Source organism: Dermacentor andersoni, chromosome 3, assembly GCF_023375885.2.
Source record: "Dermacentor andersoni chromosome 3, qqDerAnde1_hic_scaffold, whole genome shotgun sequence".
Classification (NCBI taxonomy): Eukaryota; Metazoa; Arthropoda; class Arachnida; order Ixodida; family Ixodidae; genus Dermacentor; species Dermacentor andersoni.
In genome coordinates this window covers 4,524,242-4,542,115 of record NC_092816.1, presented here as the reverse complement: position 1 = coordinate 4,542,115, position 17,874 = coordinate 4,524,242, and the positions used below count along the sequence as shown (strand labels likewise).

The window sequence follows — 17,874 nt, the reverse complement described above, 5'->3', positions numbered from 1 at the left end:
TCGTGTGCCCATTGGCATGTTTTCTGAATAGCAACTCGGCTAGCAGGCATCAGTCTATGAAAGGAGCAATAAATGCCCTTGTGATTGTTAGCATTACTCTGCTGTCATTCCTTAGTTCCAAGAGCACGGGTGAGAACCCCACACCTTCTCGCTGCTGGTCTCCTCAGACTCTGCACATACTTACTTCGCTGACACACTGCTATACCGCTGAGTGCAGCAACGACCATGGCTGATAAACGGGAATGAAGTCGCACTCGCTGCACAGGTTCGTGGTCATGCCCTACAGGAAACCGGTCCGGTGCTATAACTGGTTACGTTATAAGTGGACTGTACTGTATTTATGAAAATTCCACTGTACACGGTCTTCTACGTTGTGTACGAGCATGGATGTGGTTCTCCAGAAACCGTCTGCCCAGCAAAACTTGCTAAATGTGTCTGTCACCATAAAAACACTCTATGTGAAGCCCCAAGAAATCTATAGGCTGCACAATGACATACCTGGTTGTGGAGGTGATTATCTCATCACCGTGCTTGTTCACAGTGCGGGTAGTGGTGGCTGTCAGCTGAGACTGCTCCTTGGTCTGCTTCTCAATCTCGGCAATCTGTTGCCGCTGAGCTGATGGGGCTGAGATCTCCATGCCGAGGATGATGTCACGAATCTCCGATTGTGTCAGTGAGGCCACATTTACGCTGCAAAGAGTGATATTCATGAGAGTCTGCACAGTGCTACTGCTAAAATCAAATAAAGTTATAGTGAGCTCGGGCACAGCAAGCCATGCTTTATCATGAGCGTGCAAAACTTCTGTTGAATTCGGCAAATCACACTAGGGCACCCTGGGGCTACGATAATAGGATGAAACAGCATACCGGTATACACCGGTGCGATTTACTGAATTCATCATTATTTAGCTATATTTATGCAAAATCATCCGTTTCAACGCCAATTTGGCCCCTTCTTCAAGGGTAGCTCTGCTGTGCTGTTCTGTATGTCAACAAAGTCGTGGGCAACACTACAGGGTTTAGGCTAAGATTACTTGTGATGCAAGTAACCACACCTTGAAGAACATATAAGGTCTTAAGGTGTGGTTACAAGGAACCAATTTACAACAGATTTTCGGCTTCGGCTGACGGCACGCGGCGTCGACACTCAACGAAGTTTATTGATGGCTCTCAACCACAAAATACTCTCGGCTTCTATGTATTTCAAGCATGGCACAATGTGGCCAGGTCCTCCTTTTTTAAAGGCGCCAAATTTAGCTGGCCAGTTTTGCAAAATTTGCGCTGATAGGACACTTGCCTTTACTTCATAAAGACTTCATGTCTTTTGTCTTTTGCTTTAGCACAAATATGTTCAGTACAGTAGAACCCCGCTGTTACGTTCCTCACTGCTGCGTTTTCTCGGCTGCTACGTCACTTTCATCCAGTCCCGGCGTAGCTTCCATAGGATCCAATGTATAAGGAACCCCACTGTTACGTAGTAGCTGTGAAAACGTTCCCGCATGATGCGTCGCAACCCGAACCCGCCGGGACTAAAGTAGGCAACGCGCTCCAGCCGCCATTCTGGCTTTTGACGAGTTTTGACCTGGCTTGGCCGGGCTTGGCTATGGAACTGGCTGCAAGAAGCCGCACGCCAGTTTGAGAGGCCGCCACTAGGTGGCCATTCGTGAAAAATGCTCTCACTATCATCACTGTGATTACGGTCACCGCGTGCCGCATGGTTTGTTGGACGGGTCGACACACGGAAGAAGGAAACTCAGGAGAGGCCCTGACGTCACTCTTCGGGAAGCTTTAGCTAAAGGGAAGCCGGAAGTTGGCGTTGCTCCGCCTATCGGGCCAGCTCTCCTCTCTTGTTTACGTTTCTCATGAAACCACGCAGCGCTGCGCGCAACCGGGCTGCTTGGACACGTGCGCTCCGCAGCAATACTAAACAATCGTTAGCACGTTAGCATGATTACGCCAAAGAGGGCAGAATTTCCCGCGGATATTCATTCGTCCGTTGCCGTTGCCTGGCGCGGTGACGACGAAGAGCACGAGCCGCATGATGCCGGGGAGTTGCCAAATCCTAGCTTTGGAGAAGCCATCGCGGCTCTGGACCTCCTCCGCAGGTACATCGCACCTCACAGCGACGCTGACAGCAATGCGGCCTTCCAGGCTATTGAGAAACGTGTGGTGATTTCTAGCGAGCGAAACAACCGGCAAGCCACCATTTTAGACTTTTTTTTAAGTTCTAGGCGCACTCTGTGGAAATAAATTGTCTATAGTTGAAGCTGCACTTTTTTCATTCATTTTCGGTACTTTCCTCACTGTTGTGTTTTCCCGGCTGTTACGTTTTTTTTCCTTGGTCCGGTGAAAAATGTATGAATGGGGTTCCACTGTATTTTGCTAGTTGTCTGCGCTGATACATGTAGCAGCAGTGACATAGCATCACCAGCAGCAGCCGTGCTCACTTGTATCTACACAGCAGCATCTCTGTGTCTGCGAATGTTGGCACGGAACGTTTCTTTTTCCTACACTGCAGTTGCGACCGAGATTACTCGATGGACAGAGAAGAGGAGGGGGAAAAAAAGCACGCAAGGAATTCCCAACCACTACTGGGAACTTTGCTTTCGTATGTCTCCGTCATTTGTGGTCTCCCTACTTTTCTGCCACCAAATCTCCCATCGCCACTTATGGCCGAGGCATGCTCAATCCACTCACCTGTTCCGCCCACGTGCGCACCGGAGCGTACGCATGCAGGGTGGAACGTGTCGCAAAAATCTGCGCAACCTTTTAAAGCAAATTGAAATCGCATCATGTCGCAACATGGGACGTATTCTCGTACGATCACTTTCAGAGCGCACAGGCTAGTTGACAAAACCTATCGAATCATCCAACAGCCATGTTCTATATCACGCAAAAGCGATTTGTCTGAGAGAATCCCCATATGTCGTTATCTATACTCGATTATGTTCGGTGCGATGGCGCAGTTTCTGTAGTAGTTTCTGTACTGCGGTGACACAGTTTCTAGTTGTGCTAGTTTGCTTGCAAGAACACGCACAACTGTCGCAGAATACAGCTGCGTAGGCCAACAAGCAACTCCTCTTGACCATTGAGATGAGCACACGGGTGGGACTTCGAGTAGAGCTTCCTGGTTTGCTTGCATTTGCTTATGCTTTTTTTTTACCCTGGCAATTTCAAGAATGTGCTTAAAACGCATTTTGACCTGTGTCATGTCGGCCATATCGGTGTACGGCGTGGTGTTATCGTGATGGCACCAAGCAGGAGATGCCACTACAGTGCTGCTTTCAAGCGAAATGTTGTGATAGCCGCAGAGGCATCGCCGAACCTTCAAGCCAGGCGGGACTTCGGCACTGACGAGAAAAACGTCCGTTGTTGGAGGGGACAACGACAGCAGCTTTTTGCGTGCGCCGCAAGGAGGATGGCATTTTTGGCTGACTTTGTTCAGACACAGAGAGCAGCTGCCCTTCCAGTGACAACAGAAGTGCTCCAAACGAAAGCTAGGGAACTTTCGAGGGAGCGAGGCCTAACGCCAAAGGATTTCAAAGCCAGCATGGGCTGGCTTCAGAAATTCATGAAGCGCTTAGGTGTCAGCCTCCAACGTCGCACTTCAATCACCCAGGAGCTGCCAAGCGATTTCGAAGAAAAGCTGATAGCTTTTCAGCGCTACGTGCTGCGAAAGAGAGAAGCGGCACGCTACAACCTTGGGCAAATTGGCAACGCCGACCAGACAGCTGTGTATTTTGATATGCCAGTGGCGTACACCGTGAATGAAAAGGGTGCCAAAGAGGTGAAGGTGCGCTCTGCGGGCTACGAGAAAAAGTGCGCAACTGTGATGCTATGCTGCACAGCTGATGGACATAAACTCCCTCCTTATATGGTATTTAAAAGGAAGACACTGCCTGCTCGAGAAACTTTCCCAAGAAATGTCATTGTGCGGGCAAATGAGAACGGGTGGATGATGGGTGCGATGGCGGAAGAGCGGGTTAAGATTGTGTGGCGACGGCGTCCAGGGGCTCTTCTGACAAAGAACTTGCTCCTTGTCATCGACTCTTACAGTGGGCACTTGACCTCGCTGTCATACCAGGCGGCATGATGGGCCAGTTGCAGCCACTCGATTTCTGCATCAACAAACCTTTCAAGGATCGTTTGCGGAAATATTACACGGACTGGTTGACTGACGAAGACCACATGCTAATGGCAACGGGCCGCATCAAACGTGCATCGCTATCGCAGCTGGCGGGCTGGGTAGCTGCAGCGTGGGACGACATCCCAGGTACTTTGATCATGCGCGCCTTTAAAAAGTGCAGCATATCTAATGCGCTTGACAGTACCGAAGATAGTGCACTGTTTGAAGGTGATAGTGACAAGGAACACAGCGATGAGTCTAGCAGCGACGACGACGTTGAATGAGCTCTGTATGTTCAGATTCAATAAATGCTGTTTGAATTTTGTGAAAGCTGTCCTCGCTTTTTTTGTTTGGCCTACATTCGAGGTAACATATATATTTTTTGGGGTGGGCTTCGGACTTTAGGGGGTCGGCTTAGAATTGGGGTCGGCCTAGATTCAAGTAAATATGGTAGTTTACGAGAAAATTGCCATCTGAAGGTTCCGAATACCTTTTTCTAATTTCAAGTCTCCCGCCACTCAACCAGGGGAGTGGTGATGTTGCATACGCCATCACCACCCTTTGCTGCCGTCGTTGAGTAAAACGGTGCCCGACAGACGGTGGTACTGAGTGAGCACAGATAAAGCCAGAGCGGCGGATTCGCCACTGCAGCTGCTTTTTGGCCAAGTGGCACGTAGACCGTCCGGGCATCCCACGGCTTGACATGGAAGTTGAATTCTCTGCTACTTGCTGTTTGTGCAAGTTTCGTGAGCAGGCAAAACCAGCGCAGCATTACGCAACAACAAAACTACTGAAACACGAAAGCATGGGTAATGCAGAGTCGAGCGAAAACGAAACCTTTCGACCACTCACGTCATTGTAAAGGGTAACTTCAATGAGTTCTTTTTTCTAAAAGTGAAATGGAATTGGGCAAGTAGCATTTTATTTCGTCTTATAATGCAATACAAGGATGCTTTTTGCAATGCGTGGTAGAGTACTAGTGACAAAATTTAACTGAAGAGTGCTTTTGTCATTAGGCAAGTGCTTGAAAGTCCCGGAGGAGTCTCTAATCATGTCCTGCATTTACCTCAATTTCTCGTGTATTAAGGCTCTCTTCGCGATAATATTGAAGTCTTAGAGATTCTCGAACACCAATCTATCACTTTAGCTTGATTTAATATTTGCATTTAGTGTCCCTTTAACGGGGTCCTGAACGACCGCTTGGGTTTGGTGAAAAAATACCCCGCCGAAGGCAGACGCTGTTGTGAACATCCCAACCAAATTTTGCAGTCATGTACGGTGCACGGAGCTTGCAAGTGGAGCACGGTCACCTTTTTCTCGAACACTCTTATTTCAACAAAAACCTTCTCCTCACTCTCTTCCGGCTGCTATATTTCATCATATAGCAGATTCCCATAAGCGGCTGCTATTGACCAATAGCTGACATCAATGAAGAAAGGGGTTTGGGTCAGTGCGCTTCTGCCTATGTTACCGTTTATACTTCTTGACACAGTTTAATATACAGGCTGAAGTAGCCAAAATCTGCATCTTGAATTTCACTAGGAATTATTTACTTCCAGAAGTATGACAATCATGCTATCGCTGCCTATCGCCTGCCAATTCTCAGCCGTGCCCGCTCGCGCACAAATGGTGTGCGCGCTTCAGAGGGGGACACGGCCTCGTTTTCAAGACTGTGTGCGGCGAAAGAGGTGCTGTCAACGAAGACGTTGCCAACAACTGGAAGAACGCTCAGCTGCTCGAACACATCGCCGCCTACGATCCAAATGACATATTTAATGCTGATGAAACAGCACTTTTCTTTAAGGCTTTGCCAGACAAGACTGTGACCATGAAAGGAGATCCGTGCATCGGTGGCAAAAGATCCAAGGGACGCGTCACCATTCTTTTAGCCACCAACATGACAGGAACAGAGCGCTTGCCGCTTGTCGTCATTGGAGAGGCACAAAAGCCACGGTGCTTCAAGAATATGCCTGCTCTTCCGGTGGAATACCGAGCGAATAAAAAGGCCTGGATGACGTCGGAAATTTTTCGTGGCTGGATGCAGAAGTTAGACCGACAGTTTTCCGCAAAGAACCGCAAAGTGTTAATGGCGCTGGACAATTGTAGTGCGCATAACAGTGTCACCGGACTGGACCACATAGAAGTTGTTTTCTTGCCGCCGAACACAACATCGGCCCTCCAACCGATGGACCAAGGCATAATTCAGTATGTCAAGACCAAATACCGCAGGCACGTGCTGGAACGGATGCTCCTTTGCCATGAAGTCGGCAAGCAGTACGACGTGAATCTTTTGAGCGCGGTCAACATTCTTGCCTACGTTTGGCACAACACGCCCGCGCACGTCGTCGCCAACTGTTTTAGACACAGTGGCTTCGTTGTGCGTGAGCCTGGCGATGATGCAGTGGCCGAAGTGTCGCTAGATGACAATGGAGATGACTGCGAGGATTTTGGAGGAGTTCTGCCAGATGCGGTGACACTCGCTGATTACGTCACGGCGTTGTTACAGCCGGCTTGCTTACCGAAGAAGAAATTGTCAGGGACGTGCTGCACGGCGAAGATTCTGAGGAGGAAGAGGAGCCGCGAGAAGAGCAGCCTCGGCCCCCTCGCACTGTGAAGGAAGCCGCGGAGGTCCTCGCTGTGTTGGAAGAATTTTGTTGGGACACTCGAGACAGCGTGCGAGCTTCTAAGCAACTGGAAGGACTTCGTAAAATAGTATCCGCGCGGGTTTCTGCTCGAAAGCAGACGAGCATCCTCGATTACTTTGCGCAGTAAAGGTTTGCTGATGAAAGTCGTGCATTTATTGTTTTTGTTGTCCGTTCGATAATTCGGACATTCGATTAATTCGGACATAATTTACGGTCCCTAGAAGTCTGAATTCATCATCATCATCATCATCATCAGCCTGATTACGCCCACTGCAGGGCAAAGGCCTCTCCCATACTTCTCCAACTACCCCGGTCATGTACTAATTGTGGCCATGTTGACCCTCCAAACTTCCTAATCTCATCTGCCCACCTAACTTTCTGTCGCCCCCTGCTACGCTTCCCTTCCCTCGGAATCCAGTCCGTAACCCTTAATGACCATCGGTTATCTTCCCTCCTCATTACATGTCCTGCCCATGCCCATTTCTTTTTCTTGATTTCAACTAAGATGTCATTAACGCGCGTTTGTTCCCTCACCCAATCTGCTCTTTTCTTATCCCTTAACGTTACACCTATCATTTTTCTTTCCATAGCTCGTTGCGTCGTCCTCAATTTAAGTAGAACCCTTTTCGTAAGCCTCCAGGTTTCTGCCCCGTACGTGAGTACTGGTAAGACACAGCTGTTATACACTTTTCTCTTGAGGGATAATGGCAACCTGCTGTTCATGATCTGCGAATGCCTGCCAAACGCACCCCAGCCCATTCTTATTCTTCTGATTATTTCACTCTCATGATCTGGATCAGCAGTCACTACCTGTCCTAAGTAGATGTATTCTCTTACCACTTCCAGTGCCTCGCTACCTATCGTAAACTGCTGTTCCCTTCCGAGACTGTTAAACATTACTTTAGTTTTCTGCAGATTCATTTTTAGTCCCACCATTCTGCTCTGCCTCTCCAGATCAGTGAGCATGCATTGCAGTTGGTCCCCTGAGTTACTAAGCAAGGCAATATCATCAGCGAAGCGCAAGTTACTAAGGTATTCTCCATTTACTCTTATCCCCAATTCTTCCCAATCCAGGTCTCTGAATACCTCCTGTAAACACGCTGTGAATAGCATTGGAGAGATCGTATCTCCCTGCCTGACGCCTTTCTTTATTGGGATTTTGTTGCTTTCTTTATGGAGGAGTACAGTGGCTGTGGAGCCGCTATAGATATCTTTCAGTATTTTTACATACGGCTCGTCTACACCCTGATTCCGCAATGCCTCCATGACTGCTGAGGTTTCGACTGAATCAAACGCTTTCTCGTAATCAATGAAAGCTATATATAATGGTTGGTTATATTCCGCACATTTCTCTATCACCTGATTGATAGTGTGAATATGATCTATTGTTGAGTAGCCTTTACGGAATCCTGCCTGGTCCTTTGGTTGACGGAAGTCTAAGGTGTTCCGGATTCTATTTGCAATTACCTTAGTAAATACTTTGTAGGCAACGGACAGTAAGCTGATCGGTCTATAATTTTTCAAGTCTTTGGCGTCGCCTTTCTTATGGATTAGGATTATGTTAGCGTTCTTCCAAGATTCCGGTACGCTCGAGGTCTTGAGGCATTGCGTATAGAGGCTGGCCAGTTTTTCTAGAACAATCTGCCCACCATCTTTCAGCAAATCTGCTGTTACCTGATCCTCCCCAGCTGCCTTCCCCCTTTGCATAGCTCCCAAGGCTTTCTTTACTTCTTCCGGCGTTACTTCTAGGATATCGAATTCCTCTAGATTATTCTCTCTTCCATTATCATCGTGGGTGCCACTCGTACTGTATAAATCTCTATAGAACTCCTCAGCCACTTGAACTATCTCATCCATATTAGTAATGATATTGCCGGCTTTGTCTCTTAGCGCATACATCTGATTCTTGCCAATTCCTAGTTTCTTCTTCACTGCTTTTAGGCTTCCTCCGTTCCTGAGAGCTTGTTCAATTCTATCCATGTTATGCTTCCTTATGTCAGCTGTCTTACGCTTGTTGATTAACTTCGAAAGTTCTGCCAGTTCTATTCTAGCTGTAGGGTTAGAGGCTTTCATACATTGGCGTTTCTTGATCAGATCTTTCGTCTCCTGCGATAGCTTACTGGTATCCTGTCTAACGGAGTTACCACCGACTTCTATTGCACACTCCTTAATGATGCCCACAAGATTGTCGTTCATTGCTTCAACACTAAGATCCTCTAAGATCCAACACTAAGAACATTATCTAGTGAGGCGAGTCTAGCAGTGCTATTGGAAGAATTAGAGGGCAGTAAATGGGATATAATAGGGCTCAGTGAAGTTAGGAGGCCAAAAGAAGCATATACAGTGTTAAGGAGCGGGCACGTCCTGTGCTACCGGGGCTTAGCGGAGAGACGAGAACTAGGAGTCGGATTCCTGATTAATAAAAATATAGCTGGTAACATACAGGAATTCTATAGCATTAACGAGAGGGTGGCATGTCTTGTTGTGAAACTTAATAAGAGGTACAAAATGAAGGTTGTACAGGTCTACGCCCCTACATCCAGTCATGATGACCAGGAAGTCGAAAGCTTCTACGAGGACGTGGAATCGGCGATGGGTAGAGTGAAAACAAAATACACTATACTGATGGGCGATTTCAATGCCAAGGTAGGCAAGAAGCATGCTGGAGACAAGGCAGTGGGGGAATATGGCATAGGCACTAGGAATAGCAGGGGGGAGGTATTAGTAGAGTTTGCAGAACAGAATAATATGAGGATAATGAATACCTTCTTCCGCAAGCGGAATAACCGAAAGTGGACATGGAGGAGCCCGAACGGCGAGACTAGAAATGAAATAGATTTCATACTCTGCGCTAACCCTGGCATCATACAAGATGTGGACGTGCTCGGTAAGGTGCGCTGCAGTGACCACAGGATGGTAAGAACTCGAATTAGCCTAGACCTGAGGAGGGAACGGAGGAAACTGCTACATAAGAAGCCGATCAATGAGTTAGCGCTCAGAGGGAAAATAGAGGAATTCCAGATCAAGCTACAGAACAGGTATTCGGCTTTAAGCCACGAAGAAGTCTGAATTAACGAGCTTTTACTGTATTACCAAATGTTATATCAAGGTTTAACTGTATCAAAGTTCAACTTCACGCAAGTACTGCATGGTACTGTGGCTTATTCTCGTACATTCTTGTGTAATGGCCACACTACTAAATTCGCACTTATTCGCTTGAGGGAATGCTGCTGAGTGCTGTAATGTACAACTGTGCACAGGAGCTAGTGCACTAGGCCTGAAACCAGGCTTACCCACGTATAGGCCACATTTTTGGAATGCCTTATTTGCCGCTCGCAGTGCAACGTCAATGAACATGGTGATGTCACATGCTGAAGGATGCGTTGCATGCTGAACATCTCACTATTTTGGGAGGTACGAGACTCAAAGTGCGGTGGGGTTGAGCATCCTAGTGGAACAGCAAAAAAAAAAAAAAAAAAAAAAAAAAAAAAAAAAAAAAAAAAAAAAGAGCGCTATTTCCACTTCATGTGCTTATGTGCAAACGACATAAGCACTGTGGTGCAGGGCAGGAGCTAGCTCAGACAGAACTGCATAAGAACTTGGATTTCTGCAGCATGTCACCTTCCATGTGATCACACCAACACTCACTTGTTCTTTTTGCCATAGTCGGCCAGGATGAGGTCTTTCAGCTGCACTTCCACCTTGATCCACTCGTCGTCAGTGAGGGTGGGCCAGATGTGGTGCGGCTCAGTGATAGTGGTCTTGTCGGGCTTGAGGATCACCTTGGTGCGCTCATTGTTAACGTGAAGGGCGCGCAGAATGAGTATGAGGCGTGAGAAAGCCGTGTAGGAGGAGATGGTCTTGAGCCAATCGTCGTACAGGTTGAACAGCACCATCTGTGGCTCAGTGGCCTTCAGAATCAGGTCCCCAAACTTCTCCACCTTGAGGCACGCCTGGAAGGGCAGCTGCAGCTCACTGCCCTTAATGACAATATTGGGGAAGTCCAACAGGTGCACTTCCAGAGGGTCCAGCATGCCCTTGCGAGTCACAATGATTTGCTTGGGTTGCTCTTCCACAGGCAGTGAACGGATAAGAGCAGCCACTTCTTCCGCCGTCTTCCATTTGGCCAGCTGTGGTGCAAAAAACAGCATTAGAGTACAAGATAGCACTGTGTGTCCAGTGGTAATGGTGGCACCACTCTATTTTCACTCACATTGCGATCACGCAGGTTTCAACACGTTAGATAGCCAAAGACATTGTACTGGCAGCAGAATAAGGGGAACCAAAGGGCCTGATCTTTGTTATTCACTATAGCCAACAGGCAATGAAACCAAGGAAAGCACAGCACTTGTTTTATTTGCAGGGTGTCTACCAAGTTGACATTTCCAAATTCCCCGAGTTTTCCAGGTTCTCCCAGAGCACTTTTACAATATTGCCTGAATGAGCCAGAATTTTGTTTTATGTCAAAACAGGCTGACACCATGTTGCCCGATGCTGTCACTCTCTAGTAAGCATGCTGAAACGAAAAAGATGACTTAATTCAGTTTGAATAGTAAGGAGTAATATCTATTTTATTTAAAAAGAAAACAGAAGGAAGGTGTTAGTAAAATGCACACCGAAAAAAGTGGTAAAACCCATTCCAAATTGAGCCGAACATTTTCAAATACGAATGACAAGGAGATGCATACATAAGTAAATATTTTTGAATATGAGCTATTTCTATCAACTGATAGCAAGCTCATCGGTATGAGGCCTGAACGTTGTCACAACTAAGATTCTCTCTCAGCAGCTGGGAAGTCAACCTCAACTGTCCTGACATAATCTCAGCCCGTACCCAACATCTCAGTGTTAGGTTTCACTGCTTTAAAGAGTTTATTTTGGTTTGGATGAGGGACACCTGCATCTCGGTGTCAGCCAACACTTTGTTTTTTGAGCTCAAGCTCCTTCAAAGAGGTGGCGGCACGCTTCCTTTCCCGTTAATTCTTCAGTGTGTCGGTCCTTTCTGTTCTCATCCTCATTCTGCCACGCGTTCATCCCATGCATCATTTAAAGCATCCTCTTGGTCAGTCGTACAGTCAACATCCGATTTTTTGGACTCCCTAGGGGCTGCAAAAATATCAGAAAAATTGGGCAGTCCGAAAAAAATGAATGCATGGGTTTAACTGCCCTTAAGGGCTAAAATTGCCACAGGCACGTCCGAAAAAGCTCTTAAGGCCTGCCAGTACACTTATTAGGCCTATTGGTGCTCGTACTGTGACAGGAGACGGGGTGCACGCGTGTATAATTAAGGATTACATACTGTGTCCCGTGACAATTGCCCCTTCTCACGCTTGTTATGCTTCGCCGCGTAACACTACTGTACTGAGGCGAAGCTAACTTTCAAAGACTGGCATTACGCAAAGCACTTTCTGCGAGCTTCGAAGCCAATCGCGAGGATTACAAAGGTGGAGTCGGTGCTATTGCTGACAGCGGCGAATTCTTTCAATGAAAAACATGGCACCGCACGGCAAGAAGCTTAACAGCAAATGCAGAAGCAGCTAGGCCTAATGTTGCCACAATGGTGGGTATGGCTGCCAGCGCATGTGCGTGCGAGAGTGCCGGTTCGAGGCAGCGAGATAATCAAAATGGTGGCGGTGCTGGCTTTGATTAATGCCATTTCAGACCTGCAGTCAGGGCAATATACATTGACTATATGGAGTATGTGGTGTTGCCGCAAAGCTGCGTAAATTATCGGGCATGTTTGAAAAATCGGGCGTCTGGAAAATCGGTCATTAACTGCTCTGGCAATACCTTGTGCCGATGACACGGCGTCAATGACGATTCGCTGCGATTTCTCTGTTACTGGAGCCAGCATTACCACGATTTTCATTCCCTTTCAATAAGGTTACAGCTAACTTTCCCTGATAGAAGCACAAATTCCCTCAGTTTTCCCTGAGTATTTCCAGACTATTCAAATTCCCTGGGAATTCCCGGTTTTCCCGGTTGGTACACACCCCGATTTGAAATGTAGGAATGGTAAATTAATAAAAAATGAGAGTGGACGAGAAAACAACTTGCTTCAAGTGGGATCCAAGCCCACACCTTTGAATTAAGCATGCGGTGCTCTTACCAATTCAGCTAGTACAGCGACGTTTTCCCACCCACTTTGAGTGTTGTATATGTACCAGGTCTAAACCAGAGAGTGCTTGGGCCCATTTGTTCCCTTTCTCATTCACACATACACATATATAGACAGTGTAATCTCATTGATACTTTCCTCGCTGTTGAGTTTTCCCGGCTCCTATGCCACTTTATTGCAGTCCCGACCTAAACCCCATTGACTCCCGTGTATTATGTTCCCATTTCACACAACGACATTCTTTAAAGGGACCCTGAAACGCTTTTGACGATTTTCTACAAACGTACTGAGTAGTTAGAGTAGGTCTTTCTGATCATTGACACATCTAAGTGCTCCGCGTAAAGCATGTGATTTATTATAAGGTTTTAAATATGCACATTGCTGCCGATCGCAGCACACGGCTCGGCGGAATTTTAAGCCACCCCTACCCATATGACGTCAGTGGGGCGAGCTATCCGCTTGGCTGACCAGGGCGCGTGATCGATAATTTTCCCAACTTTATGGTAAACAAATGATCTTCGTAATAGTTGGAATGTTAGTTAATTTGTTTTTATAAAAAGAAAGTAACATAAAGAGAATGCACAAGAACAATTTTTCAGTACACTTGAGCACTTCCGGCACACAGCAAGTGTCGTCTGCTTGTGTTACAACATACTCCATTTTGACGAGAGCTCCGCGGTCAGAGTCAGTCTCAGTCTTTTCGCGAGCACTATGATTCGACTTTGTTGCCTTGTGGACTGCAAACATAGTGACTGGAAATATGTCAAGCTGTGACATCGTGTCCCTCTCTCTGCAAGGCAGCATACGAGCGAACTGGCTTCTGCGCATTGGACTGCCGCTATCCGATCGGCGCCAGGATTTGCGCGTTTGTGGCAGTCACTTTACACCGGAAGATTACTAGTGCAATAGCGTTTTGCGAGTCCGGTATTAGGGCAAACGCAAGCGCAAGGGGACAGGGTTTGGCCGCTTGACTGTGCCGTAACGGGATGAGCCATGAGATTCGCAGAAGGGCAAATGTGAATGGTCTGCACGGTGCAGCCACCTGGTGGGACAGAACTCAACCATACACAGTAGCAGCAACAAAGTGTATTCTTCTTTGCTGCTGGTGTTTTATTTTTTGCAGGAGTGTAATCATCAACACATTGTTTTTATAAATGTTTAAAATATTTTACACTTGGTTAGAGCAATATTAGCGCTTTGTTCGGCTGGTTAAGCGCTGCGCCAAGTGTCTGGACCGTGCAGACCAATCAGGCCGCTCACGTACGTCTACGCTAAAGTTCTTTCATCAGCTTGAGTTTATGCCTCCAGTCATTTGCCGAAATGACCAGCTTGCCTGTGGTTACCGGAATACCAAACACGTTCGGCGCTACGACAGAATGCTCGCAGCGCACGCTGCTTCGATAGCTCTCGGTCGACGGCCAAGCGGCTAGCGGAGAGGTCTCGCGTGAGCGGGAGCGGGCTCCAAAACAAACGGAAGTGGACGATGTGACGTCACATCGTGACGCAGAGCCAGTGAAGGCGGAGCTTAGCCCCGCTCGCTCGGCGAACGAGTTGAGGAGGAAAAGCATGGCTAGGGAGGAGGGTAACTTCTAATCGCTTGTAGCTCCATTATTATGTAACGCTTCGCTTAAATTGTGGTGCGAATGTTCTACTTAAGCTGTACCCTACGCGTCTACAAAATTTGTTAGAACCGTTTCAAGGGCCCTTTAAAGTACCACATCTTATGTTGCCTTTGAACGCAGCAGTAACATAAATGCAGCGGTGCAGGGGGAAATTTGCTCTGGCATCATCATCATCATCATCATCAGCCTGGTTATGCCCACTGCAGGGCAAAGGCCTCTCCCATACTTCTCCAACTACCCCGGTCATGTACTATTTGTGGCCATGTTGTCCCTGCAAACTTCTTAATCTCATCCGCCCACCTAACTTTCTGCCGCCCTCTGCTACGCTTTCCTTCCCTTGGAATCCATTCCGTAACTCTTAATGACCATCGGTTATCTTCCCTCCTCATTACGTGTCCTGCCCATGCCCATTTGCTCTGGCACATTGCAACAAGTGGCCAGGATGTTGCAACAAACGACCGGTGCGTGGTACGTTGCAATAAGTGACTGGGCCTCTTTGATTAGCAGTCCCTGACAGTCACGAACTGCTTGGGAGTGCTGTGCCACATTCAATTTCGCTTGGACAGCTTCCTAAGCACCACCAATTAGTCCCGAGAGTTGCCAGAAATGCGTTTAAGCTTTTTCACTGACCGAAAGTTCCGAAATGGCTACAGACTGTCGGAGCTGTCAGTTGATTTTCACTCTGACCAGCACAAGCAGCTAGCAGACGACGGCTGCCTGAAAAAGACGCGTGCAGGATCTGCCACCATGCTGTGAAAGATGCAGTGTGGTTCTGCATGCTCTATCATGTCTGTTACATCAGTGCTTTCTGTGCCATCATTCAAGCTTTTCATAAGCCGTGTAACTACTGCTACTTTAGCTCTCGTGTTTTTTTTAACAGGCAAGCGCAGTGATATCAGTAACACAAGCACACTTTCTTGGTGCGTTTCGCAAAATTTATCATGCACATTGCTGTGTGTAGTGAGCAGGTGGATTTCACCTTTCAGGTGAGTGAAACTGGTGTGCAAGGAAGCATATAATATAGCAAGTGGCTGTTTATTGCTGGTAGCGGCAATGATACACAATTGGAGCTTCGCCGATTGGTAATTCACATATTTGGTTCCTTAATTCCCTTGTCATGTTTGAGCGTTTGCTTTTTGACATATGCGATTACAGTGCAGTCCACTTATAACGATACCATATATAACAATATATCGGTTATAACGATGGGTCGACATGAGAGTGTCATTTTATGCATTAGGTCTATGGGAAAAAAAACATAACGATAGGTTATTCACCGCATATCCGATATAATGATCAATATTTTGCCGTCTGGACGGCGTTTTCCGTGCCAAATAATCTTAATATTGGCGTTGCTTACTTCCCTGAAACAAACAATGTCGAGACGAGGCGATGTTTATCTCCATAAGTTCGTATCTGCCACCATTACCGCGCATCGGAGAGTACCTGAGTAGGCGCAACGCGCCACGAGATGGCGCTAGCTGCTTCATGCACATCGGCCAGTCGTTCAAGTAATAGTAATGACTTTCATTGCTTCTGATCGCGGAGCTCCAAGAGAAGATCACCGCTTGCCATCCTCAAAGCCCTATATCCTGGACCAAAAACTTCAGTCAAAGACTGAAACAAGGAATGAAGAACTGGTTCGCACTGGTTTGTCTGGTTTTTTTTAGTGAATTACATGGAAACGAGGGAAGTTGTGGACTTGGCGTCCGAAAAACTGAAAGACATCTTCGGTGCGCCCTCGTTTCTGAGGGCGATCAGGGAGTTTAGGAAAAGCGTTTGCCATAAGTATAGACGGGGTTGTCGGCCGCGTTGCTGACCACCCACCATGCAGCCCAACAAGGGGCCGTGACAGAAGTTCCTGCAAGAGAAACCCTGCCAATGCCAGCCACACATTGCTGCTATAACCAAATACAGCATAGCCAAGGCTGGCTAGCCACACAAGGTTAACCCTTGCTGTTCGAAAATTTGGAAGTGAGAAGTGAACAGAAGACAGGAAAGATGAAAAAGGCGAGAGAGAAAGACTAAGATCGGAGAGGAGGATAGGAAAAGGCAACTGCCTATTTCTCCCAGATGGGTCAGTCTGGAGGTGACGTCTATGTGAAGTAGGTGTGTTGGAGTAGGAGGAGGCCAAAGAGGTGTGTTGCCACGCCAGGGGGCATTAAAGGTCCGAACACCTGGCATCTGCTCAACCCCCAGGATCCCCCTTTCCCCAGACATGGCTAAGCCGCGCATGGCTACACCCGGAAGAGACCCTCATCTGCTCGAGTACATGGTGTCGCAGCACACTAAATGCCTGCTGACGCAGACGCCCCTGCGGGGCTATTTGAAAAGTTGTGCCACTATTTTGTGATGGCAATGGCGCTGGCTGGGCTCATACTGGTTACTGTACTTACACTATTCCAATGTGCGCCCTTTTCTTTATTCTTTAGTGAAAATTGGCCCAAACGTTGCCTGAACGGTGCAGAGGATACGAAACCAAAACCGTGTTCATGGCATTTGCAACAGCCTACCGAGAGTGCCAGTGATAATTGCGAGCGAATATCTTTGCTTGAAAATCTTCCTAGAGCAGGCCAAAAATTAAAAAAGAAAAAGAATAGGCCTTATAAGCGGGAGATGCGTCTGACACATTCACTAATCCATAGTGTCGCCAAGACATACACTGCAGCGACTGGGGTCACAATTGGGGTCCGGCACATTTTTGCTGACCAGTTAAGGGGGGACGCAATAATTGATGTGGTCAAATTGTCAAATTTTCGATTTTCTGATTTATTTTTTTCCCGCGATCCACGGACCTTTATTTACCTCATGGTAAAATATTATAAAAAATTACGCGGTATAAATCAAGAAAGCAGCACTTTCCCCAGGTGCTGTCATAAAAAATTGCAAAAAAATCTGGCTTTAGAAAGCCTCGTTGCACCGCGGATCGCCCGGCTATCCGTTCACGCAGCGCCGCCATCTTGGTATCATCGTAAAGAGGAGAAAGATAGCTGAAGCGACGCATTTCTCCACCAAAAAATAAACCAGCAAACACAAGTGAAAGAAAGGCAAATGCGGCATTGCGATTGGGCGCAGGAGTCACATGGGGCACAGGACGCGCTCCTATTGGCTGTTGTAGGTTTGAATTGCTGACGAACCTCTCTCATGCGCGTTTGCGCAGCAGTGAGCTGCGCATTCCGATCAACGTGATTGATGATCATGGCAGCTTATGCACCTTTTCTGTGATGAGCCCCAAAGGAATCAAGTTCCGAATGGCCCGCGTGTATGGAAGACCACGAAAGGTGTGGAAAAGAGGGAAAACTAGTTGTAGAAGCGGATGCCGCTGAACTAGTTGACGAGCCACGACTGGTGCACGTGGGTGAC

General features: G+C 47.3%; 1 protein-coding gene across 1 annotated transcript in view; it reads right to left on the bottom strand.

Annotated features, from left to right (window-relative positions):
* Window positions 1-17,874, bottom strand: part of Prp8 (pre-mRNA processing factor 8) — a 297,334-nt gene that overhangs the window by 27,398 nt on the left and 252,062 nt on the right. Inside the window, exons 31-32 of the mRNA XM_050169409.2 lie at window positions 10,420-10,901; window positions 499-690 (exon numbers count right to left, since the gene is read on the bottom strand). Of these exons, the coding sequence (XP_050025366.1) occupies window positions 499-690; window positions 10,420-10,901 (674 nt within the window). The remainder of the gene's footprint in view (window positions 1-498; window positions 691-10,419; window positions 10,902-17,874) is intronic.